Here is a 12,497-nt window from a genome sequence, read left to right as displayed (position 1 = left end):
TGCCTCGGCTTCTGGTTTATGTGTACACTTCTTTATGCCTCAGCTTCTGGTTTATGTGTACACTTCTTTATGCCTCGGCTTCTGGTTTATGTGTATACTTCCTTATGCCTCAACTTCTGGTTTGGAGTGTACCTTCAAGACAAGCTGTAAAAATTTGATTGACTTAAACACAAAAATATTAATTCATACTTAAGGCTACAAAAATACAGATAGCTGCAAAGGCAGCTTGGGTACAGTCCTAGAGTTGAACAGTTCAGCACAACATTCTATTTTTTAATAATTTTTTGGAGACCTATAATTTTGTATATGAATTAACCCTACCATTAATTTACATAGTAGTACACAATACAATATTAGCACAAAGGCAGTTATCAATTGCCAAAGAAACCAGAGAATCTATTCTCCATGTGTGTCACTGTAAACACACGAAGGGCAGTCCTCTTCACTCATCTCAGTGGTGATCACTTGAGGCTCTTGTTTTATGCATCATACCAAAATAAATTTAAAATAAACTGATAGAGTGAATTATGAAAACCATAAAATTATCACTCAGTGATAATTTTAAAAACATACACATGAATGATTACCTAATTTTATAATTTGAAAGTACTTTTAAGTCATGAAAAGAAAACAAGAAACAAAGAAATTGGCCTAGATGAATGGACAAAAGAAACATTGTAATACACACTATGCATTTTATTAGACCATCAAGAAAAATGAAATATTAAAAATTGCCCACAATTTGATGGATTCCAGGCTCAGAATAACAAATATTGCATATTCTTCTTTTATTTGTGGATCCTGGCTTTACATGTGAATATATGTATGTAAATGTGTATAAATCCTGAAATTAGAATGGGAACTATAAGGGAAAATACAGTTTTCATGGGCTATGTAGTAGAGTATGTGTCACATGAAAGCAAAACAGGACACTGACCATAGGTAGAAGAGTACAAGCAGGGAGCCGGGGAAACAGAATCAGCAGAATAATTACATGTGAAAAATGTCGTAATGAAACATGTTACTTTTTAAAAAATAAAAACAAAAAAATTAAAGTAGAATTTTTATTTTGTACTCAAATGTATGAAGATGTAGTCAGTATTGGCCATAACATGGATGGGGGAGGTACCTTACTCAGAGTAAAAATCGGTTTAAATTTTTTTTCTAGAAGTCAGTTTGAATTTGGCAGTATGTTTAAAAATCTTAAAAATGTTCATTTCCTTTTACCCATTTCATCATAACCAGCAATTATGAAAGGAGCAAGCAGGTATTTACTTCCTAGACTTCATTGTGTCAGGCAGGTGATTGAGGCCTTAAGCCAGATTCTGACTCTGGCATTAATGAAGTAAAGCAGGGGTATTCAAACTCTTGTCTTTAAGAGTTGGAGGCTACTGTTTATAAAGCCCAAAGTCACATTCAGGGTGAGGCATATCATGCCTGGTCGTGTTTTGGATTTGTTTTGCTTGTTTAGGCCAGTCCGGTAGTGTTTGATTTGGGTAGCAGACATAAAAGTATTTCCCAGATTCTATTATATATCTAACAGCCTGTCCGCTTTTCTGTATAAATCAGCTGAAGCTTTTCTCCAGCAGTTCACAACAAAGGGTTTTCACTCACAAAAAAAAAAAAAAAAAAAAATTATTTGTGCTATTGGAAGTTGGGCACAATAGCAAGAGATTGATTGAACTAAAATTTTAGTCCATAAGACAAAGCACTGTTCAGTATTTTTAAAATTTTGCAGCATTTTTTCCGTTTCCTTTATCAGAAAGGAATTCATAGAGGACGTGGTTCAGAAAAGTACTGGGAGATTTCTGAACCTGACTACAAAGTCAGTGATGCTGCACAGATGCCCTGGGGCTCTGGTACATCAGAGGCCACACGTTTTAGGAAGGAGCTCAGCTGACTCTACCCCCACAGTTGTTAAGCTGTGATTGCCCTTAGGTACTCAGAAATTACAGGTTAAATTTTAGCTGTGTCTTAGTGCATTCGTTTCCTCTGCATTCCAAGGGATGCGTCTGAGGAAGTCTTTGGGTTCTTTGAGAGGGAGAGCCCTCCGTCTTCCACTTTCACTTCCACTTGAACCAGTACAATTCTTTCTGTTTTGTGGTTTGTGCTTCTGGGTAAGAGTCTGCTTCTCTTTTAAAAAGCTAGTATTATAGGAGACACTAAGTGTTATCGAGAAATACTTACAACAGGAGGGAAAGGATGGCATTACAAATAGTCAGTTTTCTCCTAATAGTGTTTTACCATTTCCTTATACATCGCCTTCTCAAATATACTATTATTGTTTTTATAATCATAAACACCAAATTTTACCTTATGGAAAAAACACTTGTACTCTTATTCTTGTTATCAAATAACTGTAATAATATTACATAATGAGTCCTACTAAGTATTAAGTATTTCCCTATCCACTTTGTTATCATTTAATTCTCATGACAATCATGGGAAACTTAAATATTATCTAGTTTTTAAGCATGTGAAATAGGTGACAGCATGCTGAATTAGAAACTTGCTAAAATCTTGACTGATAAGCTGAGACTCTGCCCTAGAAGTATCTAGCTCCTGCAGCGCTACTCTTCACTAGTACACGCTACTGTAACTGACTTCCGGAAACTCAATAATTCTGGGTCAGGAGCAGCCATATCAAGCATTATTACAACAGGGACTCCTCACTTTATTTTTCACACTAAAACTTTAGCCCTGGGCACTTACCTGTCTTATCTGTGTAGCACATGTATTGCATATCACAGGGACCTTCAGTATAGGATGGATGGATGGATGGATGGATGGATGGATGGATGGATGGATGGATGGATGGATGGATGGATGGATGGATGCTCACATGGTGTTTCTGAGACCTGTGTTTCTCATCTCTGGCTGCAAAATTTTTATGAAGACACAAGTTTCTGTTGACTAGGTATACAGTAGATCTTAGCAATTTGCATTTCTTAAAGTTCCCAGGTAATGTCGAATCTGCTGATTGACAAGTTTACAATTCAACAAATGTCCTAGAACAGTGGTCCTCAACCTGTGGGTCGTGAACCCTTTGGGTAGAATGACACTTTCGCAGGGGACACATACCAGATATCCTGCATGTCAGATATTTACATTACAGTTCCTAACAGTAACAAAATTACAGTTATGAAGCAGCAACAAAAATAATTTTATGGTTGGGGTCACCACAACATGAGGGACTGTAATAAAGGGTAGCAGCATTAGGAAGGTTGAGAATTACTGTCCTAGAAAGTTGGTTGTGAAAGACCAAGCAGAAAATTCAGTCAGAGTAAATAAACATTGCTCACACAAGCAGTTTTAGGCCCAGACTACAAAACATTCAGAAGAGTACCATGTCCTCTGAACTTACTGCTTTAAGTTTCTTTGAACTATTAATAAAATGGTTTTTCTTAATATCCTCTAGAGAAAACCCTATGGCTAGGTTTTCTTCGGATTGCTTGAGTCCATGACTAGTTTGGAGTCTCAAGGGAAGAAATCTTCATCTACCTAGGACCAGATCCATGTTCATACCCTTTCAAACAGTGTAGGACTCTCTTCCCAGAACTGTAGGGCTTACCTCATGGGGAATAGCTCCAGCTTTTCTATGTGTTTTTTCAGCTGCCTTGTCATGATCCGGCTGATCTGGCAACAGGCAATTTGGCAGTCTTTTTTTTTTCTGGGTGTTATTTAAAAGACTGAGGTTCCTGGTTGATGTCTGATCTTAAATGAAGAAATAATCAGAAAGACTAGAAAATTCTTTGCATTGTCTGTCCTGTAACTAATAGACATTAGTAAGAGTTGCTAGGTACTAATGAGCGCTGCACTTGAATAAAAATAACTGCCTTGTGGCGAGGAGGAGTCAGAAATCCTTAATAAATAAATAAATTAAAAAAAATAACCGCCTTTTCTGCCTGACTGATGGGCCTGTGCTAATGGTTTCTGGCTTGGTTTTGTAGAGCAGCTTCCATCTCATGCCTGTTTCTTGCATACCATTGACTTTATTATTTTAAATTGTTGGGAGAAGAGTTGCTTAGGTTTTACAAATGGTGTTTTTCTTCCTATTAGGTCTCTCTGCAATGCAATCAATGTTTACAACCTCACCTGCAATAACTGTTCAGAAAACTGCACTGATGTTCTGTTTAGTAACAAGATTACCTTCTTAATGGATCTCCTGATACACCAACTGACGGTATGTAATATTAGTGCCTTGGATAAGAAGCTGTTAAAGTTTGAGAAATAGTCCTGTGACCAAAACTAAGAATTCAGCCTATTTACTGTTCAAATTTAAAAGCAGGGATGGGGGTAGGGCAGTGAAGACAGTTAAGAATGTACAACAGGAACTGACAGTGAAATCTCTTGAACATTCTCTGTCAAAGTCTCGTAATACTAATATTGAAGGACTAATGGGTATGTAACACTGTGAAGAACGCCAATTTGCATGTTAAACTTGGCTCTGGCATCAGGTAGACCCAATGCCAAACCTCCACAGCCACAGGAATGGGGGTTACCAAGAGACAATTGAGAGCCTCAGAGCCTCTCACCCATGTATGTCAAAAGTGTTGATTAAAGGGGGGTTTATGGCCATTTACTCTTTAAAAAAAAAATTTAGGAAATGCCTTTGTCAGGAAGGGCAAACTACTTAGGATGTGAGCTGACAGCCAGTTATCACCTTAAATTTTACCTCCATTCACAGATGTTAGAGAGGTAAGCTCAGTATAATATCCAAAGGTTTAGATCTGTCAATGCAGTCTTCAGAGCCCTGGGACCAGAAGTTTCCTGGTGATCTTTCTGAGCCCCTGAGGTATTGGCACTGGAAGTTTACAGCACAGGAGATTTCCCAGAGCCAACTTGCTTTTATTCTCCGTGGCCCTAATTGTTCTCCATAAGCCCCATACCTCTGCTCCCTTTCTTCCTTTCCTTCCTCTGCATTCTGCAGCCTTAATTTAAGCACAAGAGCATCTTCTTTATGAAATCTCAAATCTGTTTTCCCAATCCCAGCTTTAAGAATGCTTTTTTTTGTGATCCCAGACATCACATCTCATAAACCTGATTATACTGAATTATAGTTATTTATTTATCTGTTTTCCCACTAGTTCTAAAATCCATGAAGACAAGTAGCTTATTACTATGTCCAATATCCTAACAGAGGAGAGTAGATTTGGTATAACATTGAATGAATATATGAGTAAATAAATCAATACCTACTGATTACTGGTCACAAGCTAAAATTCATAAGGTGACTATAAAGTCTTATATACAGACATACCAGCAAGAATTAGAGAGAGCAACATGGAAAAGCTAGCAGAGATGCAGGCTAGCATTGCCATAGACGATAACACCAGCTACTTACAGTGAGGCAATGTGTATGAATCAAAGGCTCATTGTACATGGTTTTATTTATAAAACAGTCACTAAAATATAGGTAAGACATTGTAGTAAAAAAGAAGACAAAAAGACATAATTTATATTGCCTCATTTAATTTTCAGAATACTCTTAAAAGGTCACTGTCACTTGAGTCCCTGAAGATCTGACTTTAAAAATACATAGATCAAAATCAGAGTCAAGAGTCAAATCAGGGACCACCTATACAATATAACTGACTGGCAGTTTTCAGCAAGGTACAGTGAGAACTGTCACTGTATAGGGAGACTAAGGAGGACCAGCCACTAAGTGTAATATGAGACCCTGAACAGGAAGAGAGATAAATGGGGAAACAGATTTAAATAAACTTTGTAAAACAGTTCATTTTATTCACTCAGTCCTATTTTCTTCCTTTCAGTAGTTGTGCTGTGGTTTTGTTGACAGCAGGGAACACTGGGTTAACTGGGTTTACTATTTTTAAATTGAATTTGTTGATCTAAAATTATTTTAAAGTAAGAATGATGAAAATACTAAGTCTCAATCTTTTCCCTCAGTTGTACACTATAATTGTTTGGAAGAATTTATTCTGTCAATAATGGAAGAGGAAACATTACTTTAAATAGAACACGGAACTGAATAGAATGGCTTTAAAATGTGAAAGAAGGAACAAAATCTTACAGTAAAAGAAAAATAGATCTTGATTCTTCATGCTTTTAAGGGGAAAAAATTATTAATAGAAATGTTATGAGACAGTGAAACAAGGCTATGATCCCAGCCTTCTAGGAAATCCCTACACAGGGAGTAAGATAGATTATGTCTTAGCTTGGGCAGCCATGAGAAAAATACTACAGCTGTGTAGCTCTTATACACTGGGGAATTTTTTACTCATTGTTCAAAAAAGATAGAAGTCCATAGTCAAGGTACTAACACAGTCAGGCTTTTCTGCAGACCCTCTCTGTGTTCAGAGGCTTGACATGGCAGAGAAATGCCCTTTAGCTGCCTCCTGGGAGGGGCTGGTCCATTCCTGAGGGCTCTACCTGCAGAAACTAATGCCTTCACAAACAATTCACCTGCATTTATCAGCTTTGCAGATTAAGATTCATTTGAATTGGTGTGGGGAGACCACAAACTTTGATTTATATAGAAATGCTGAGATGACATCCTTTGCAGAGAGCTGTGGAACTGTGGAGGAAGACATTCGGTAATTCTACCTGGTCCATCACAAAGGAGACGAGCTGGCTCTTAGCCCCTCATAATTGCTCACATTTATTCAGTGCCAGCTATCAGCCGAGCTCTTGTTAGGTGGCTTATTTCCCTCTTGATTGAAAATCCTAGTTTCTTTTAATATTCCTTTGTTTGTTTGTTTTAGTATCTCTCAGTAACACTTTTAATTTGGCAGTAATAGATTTTGTCACATCATGTATTTATTCTGTTCTGTTAATTTTCCTCAGTTTGGATCCAGAGACACTGGTTTTGTCAAACACATTTTAGTCCTTCTTCCTTATCCTGATTATCTCTGTTCCTTTTAGGCTTGTGATCTTATAGCTGTCAGTTGTTCAGTGCTATGACTGGCTTTGTAGCAATGAGGCAAGAAAGGTATATTTCCTAGTTTGGGATGGATGCTGGTGGTGACGTTTATGTTTCTGTTAACAATTTGAAAATTTGAGTACATTTCTATCTTTCTTGGTAAATGGTTTTCATGTACATGTAACTGAAATATGAACCACTAACCCCTTAAATAAGAGATAAAGAGTAGTCACCAACACATTGTTCAGAAGTGATAGAAAAATGGAGAAAAGAAACTAATTGTGACCTAGTAGAATTTTCAGGGTCCTTCAGCCTTCCCGGTTCCTGATAGATCCAAATGCTTTAAGACATTTCTTTCCCCTTCTAGCTGCTTGAAACTTGCTCTAACGCTCAGGCACTTACTTCAGTCACCCTTAGTACTCAGGTGACTCCGGTACAGGGCTTTATACAAGTCCTTTTTCTAGAAGCCCGCAATCGAGAGGAGAGGAAATGACAAGATTTCAGAGACTCTGTGAGCAGTTCTGTAACCAAAGACAGCAGTCCATGAGACCTAGATGAGTGCCTAACACATCATGGTTCTTCTAGATGTGATGGATGGAAGAGCTGTTGTGCCCTGGGGCGTTTGGAGAAGGTGAATTTGACTATGCCTGGAATTTGAATGAAGTTTCTGAGGTTATGGGTTTTTAATTTAAAAAAATATAAATCAATATTTGTAACACTATAAAAGTACATACTTCTTACAATGTTAATGCAAAGCTGTATTTTTAGGATATGCTCTGTAGGAATTTATTTGGAGCGCTACATAAAACAGTTCATTAAAACAATTTTTTCCTAAGAATAGAAGCCAACCCTGGTGTAGTATCTCTGTTGAAGCATGAAAGGTTTAAGACACATTAAAATGGATTGCTTTCTTCATTAAGTAATTAAGCATCTTCTCTTAATTGTAGTTGATTTCAGAACATGGAATTTTATATGTCTCCTTAAGGAATCTAGACAAATGCATTGGAAGGTAATAAAAAAGACCAATGAGAAAAGCAAGATGGCAGAGTAGGAAGTCTGGACCTCATTCCCCAACAGAGACACACTGACTTAATATATTGGCCAGTTTACCCCTTTGGGAAATCCAGAAACCACTTAGGAAATTGCAGTACACCATACAGCCTGACCCAAAAGTCACTCTGAAGCAGGTAAAAGGAGCTCTTTCACTTTACCCATGATTACAGTTTGTCATGCCACCCCCACCTCAGTGCCAGGGAAGAGCGGTTTGCCTTACCACTTTTCCAAAACAGAGTTAGAGACGTAGAGACAGCACTGCTAGCAAGCTGATTTCTGTCTTTACCCAAGTGCTTGGAAAGAACCAATATGGCCTGATGGGAGTGAGTACTGAATCCAAAGAGCAGGGGAGACAACTCGCTGTAGCACAAAACAATCCTGGTGCCTCAGAGTCTGTCAGCAGGGGAAGACACTCAACTCTAGCTATTCTGTCTGTCTTAGAAAGAAGAGTGGAGCCAGTGGGTCTATGTTCCACTTTTCAGTGAACTTCTTGAAGGACTGTGTCTCACTTCTCTTGGGGTTCTAAGTGGAAGCAGCCTACTTTGGATGTTGTTGAGAAGCAGTGAGAGCAAGGAAACTTAGTACATTTCAACCAAAGAATGCTCTGAGATGATAACTTCCTGATTTAAAAAGCCTCTCCCTTTACCCAGACAGGGTATCCAGGTGACTCAGAGAACTTTATGTCCTCCAAAGGAGACGACAGGACCCACAATCTCTGTGTCAGTTTATTCTTGAGAGTCTTTCCAGTTGGAAGCTAGTCTAGAAGAGGAGGCGATTTATCAAGTTCATAAAACTCTTTAAAAAAAATGATCTGGTAGTGGTGGCATACACCTTTAATCCCAGCACTCGGAGAGGCAGAGGCAGGTGAATTTCTGTGAGTTTGAGGCCAGCCTGGTCTACAAGAGTGTTAACTGAGGATTTTGTCCTGCCCAGTCCCACAACCGTTTAATCCCAAAGAAAACACAGAGGCGTACAGCCTCACGATAAAATATAAAATAATACAAATGGGTTAATTTAAAAGATAAGAGTGAGCTAGAAATATGCATAAGCTAATAGGCCAAGCAGTGATTTAATTAATACAGTTTTTGTGTGATTATTTCCAGTCTGGGCAGCCAGGAACAAACAAGTAGCCTCCAACAACACAAGAGCTAGTTCCAGGACAGCTAGGGCTATTACACAGAGAAACCCTGTCTTGAAAAACAAAACAAAAAAAAGTTACAAAAATGCACAAAGTAACAGAAATATGAAGCCAGGCTGTGGTGGCGCATGCCTGTAGTCCCAGTGCTTAGGAGGCAGAGGCAGACGAATCTCTGTAAGTTCAAGACCAGCCTGGTCTATAAGAACTAGTTCCAGGACAATCTCCAAAGCTACAGAGATACCCTGTCTCGAAAAACCAAAGAAAAGAAACCAGAAGAAAAAGAAACAGAAGAAATATGGCCTAAGTAAAGAAACAACTAAATCTATTGAGGAGTCCTAAGGAAGCAGAAGTATGTGAACTGACAAGAAAAACCAGCTGTCAGAAAGATGCTTTATAGACTCGGAAGACACTGCATGGGAAAATGAAAATATCAACAAAGATAGAACATATATTTAAAAGAAACAAGTATATTTGGAAGTGAATAACATAATAAATGCATAGATAATTTTGCTGTAGTGATTCCACCCAGATTCTAAGCTCCACCAAGTAAATAGCTACAAATTTAAACCAGGAGCTTAAATAGACATTTCCTCAAAAAATGTATAATAAAAGACAAAAGATATGTGAAAAGATTATCTAAATCACTAATCCTCAAGGAAATGCACATCAAAAACACAACAATGTAAACTTCACACTGCTAAGATGGCCATAATTGCTATTTAAGTCGGAAAATAGCAGTTACATTTAGTTAGGTAAGGACATGGCTAAACTGGAAGCCGTATGCACCACTGGGAAACAAGGTGGTACAGCCGCTGTGGAAAACAGTACAAATGCCCCTAATAAGATAACAAAATGGAACTGCCATATGATCACAGCTTTTGAGCATTTATCTAAAAGAATTAAAATTTGGATCTTGAATAAATACTTACCTTGTCATGTTCACTGCATATTCACAAGGCCGAGAGGTAGGAATAACCCACATGTCCATCAGTAGATGATGGTTTTAAAATGATATATGCAAAGAAAAGAACATTACTAAGCCTTAAAAAGCTATAGCATGAATGAATATTGAAATTATGGCTAGTTATAAGTGAAATTAATACTTGTGGCCAAATACCTAATAATCAGGGGAGGATTTATTTAGGTATATAGTTTGAAGGAATGCAGTTTATCACAGTAGGGAAGAAGGCATGGGAGCAAGAAGCAAAGAATGTACAGGAAATAAGATCAGGACCCACCCTAAGTGTTCTGTAACTTTCAAGAACATGTTCAAACACACCTTCGTATCCAGAATATTTCACATTCAAATCATAACACAAACAAAATAAAATACTACATGATTCTAGCTATATAGGGTATCAAAAATATTTAAACTCTTAGGGAAAAACAATGAGGTATGTTTAAATAGAACATCAATCATGAATGAGGAAAATTTCTAGATATGTTTCATAACCATGCATATATAAATTAACAATATTGTAATAGATTCTTAGAGATTTGTAGGAGGACTAATTTATGTTATGCATTTTATGTCATTCACCGGAACACTGATGGTGCTAATCAGTGCTGTGAACAATTGACTGACAGACATTTAAGGTTGAACCAAAACAGTCTAATGAGCAGGTTGATGTAAAAGGGGGGGGGGGGTCCCAGAGCTACCTACGTGCAGAGTCAGGACCTGAACCTTACTCCTCTAAGTGTTTATCCAAGACTTCACCTTTGAACTCACTTGTGTCCTTACTTTATTAAGTACACAAATGAAACATCAGAATGTTGTGACTTTGATTGTATGTTTAATATTGTCATTTTAGTAGGATATGGTAAAGAATCAATTAATTAAAAGAGTTATAATTTCTTGATGGTTCACTGTGGTTTTTTAATCCATTAAAATTTTTTAGTAGTCTTGTTTCTGATTCATAGTGATCTGTTCTTTTGAAATATTCAGAAAATATGCTGATAAATCTCAGGTATGTGTTTTATAGAGCTGAGGGGGTTGTTAATTGAAAAATGATGTACAAACCTTAAATAATTGATATGATACTGTTGAACCAAAAAAGTCGTTGGGCTTTTTAGATGGCAGGAAAGCCCTGAATTCAAACAAAGGAAACATAAGTGCAGTCTTAGAACAGGGGATTGTTTTTCACTTAACCATGTGCAGACCCATCCAGGTGCCTGTTTGATTTTCATTATAGCCACAAGGCCTGGAACTCTCTTGGTTGCCACATTGTTTTCTTTATCCTGAGCAACCAGAACATGGGCTCCGTAGTTAATTACATGGGAGCAGAAATCTCATTGCTGATGGGAACTGTACTGAACTCTTCCTGATGCCAGTTGCATCTTGTTTTATTCTTTCTTCACCCTGTACCACTTGCTTGGATTGTCCCATATATTTCCTTCTTCAAAAATAAATCTCATAGGAGAGAATTGCAGAGCTAGAGAGAAAACTTTCATAGGGCAATGGTGTCAGTAGGTTGATGGGAGACTGTGAAGTAGGATGCTCACCAGGGTTCCATAACCTGTTACTAGTGTAATCAGGGTAAAATTCATCTTTAACATGCTGAAAAATATTATCTTACTTAATTTTTATATGCACAGATATGCTTAAGAAATAAATGCAAGGGTTAGTAAGAAGGCACATAGGTAAAGGTTCTTGATGTAAAGCCTGACAACCTTAATTCAGTCCTTGGCACCTATGTGGTGAAAGAAGAAAACCAACTCTTTCAAGTTGTCCCCTGACCTCCACATGCATGCTGTGATATGAGTGGCCCTCCCTCTCACATACATACATTCACACGCAATTTATTGTAACAAGTTTTAAAAATTAACATGAAAATTAAATTTATGTATTCAATACTTTCATATTAAAAATATCCGTCACAAGATTCATTGCCAGCACTTGTACTAGGCTTGTGTTGTAGCTCACTGGTAGTGAGGCCCTAGGTTCATTCACCACAGCACATACCCATACACAAAATTAGACAAGGAAAGAAGGAAGATCAATAAAAATGGAAATTTATAGTACTTAAATGTTTTTAAAAAACAACTTAAAGCAAAAATGTCAGCATTGTCATTTGTGCTGCATGGGATAGTGTGCATATCACCTGACCAAAAGTAAACCTATGAAGTTACAGTCTTTCTACATTTTATTTATATGTGTGTGGCTGCTTTGCCTGCATGTATGTTTGAGTGCTGCATACATGCACTGCCTGCAAAGGCCAAAAGAGGGCATTGAAGTTAGAGATGGTTGTGAGCCACTATGTGGGCTCTGGGAATTGAACCCAGGTCTTCTGGGAGAGCAGCCAGTGCTTAACATCTGAGCCATCTCTCCAGATCCATTTTTCTACATTTTGCACAAAATTGCACAGTATCAATTTAGAGTATATAGTGAAAGTTAAGATTGTATATGGTGATACCTTTAAAGCA

The 12,497-nt window shown here is 37.6% G+C and overlaps 1 protein-coding gene across 5 annotated transcripts in view; it reads left to right on the top strand.

Moving 5' to 3' along the window:
- The window catches only part of Scaper (S-phase cyclin A associated protein in the ER), a 349,156-nt gene that overhangs the window by 265,598 nt on the left and 71,061 nt on the right, over positions 1–12,497 (top strand). For all 5 annotated transcript variants that reach the window (XM_026779044.1, XM_026779043.1, XM_026779042.1 and 2 more), the window contains one exon: positions 4,060–4,183. In XM_026779044.1, the coding sequence (XP_026634845.1) occupies positions 4,060–4,183 (124 nt within the window). The remainder of the gene's footprint in view (positions 1–4,059; positions 4,184–12,497) is intronic.

The sequence above is a fragment of the Microtus ochrogaster genome, chromosome 5, assembly GCF_000317375.1.
Source record: "Microtus ochrogaster isolate Prairie Vole_2 chromosome 5, MicOch1.0, whole genome shotgun sequence".
NCBI lineage: Eukaryota > Metazoa > Chordata > Mammalia > Rodentia > Cricetidae > Microtus > Microtus ochrogaster.
This window is presented reverse-complemented; position numbering and strand designations above follow the sequence as displayed.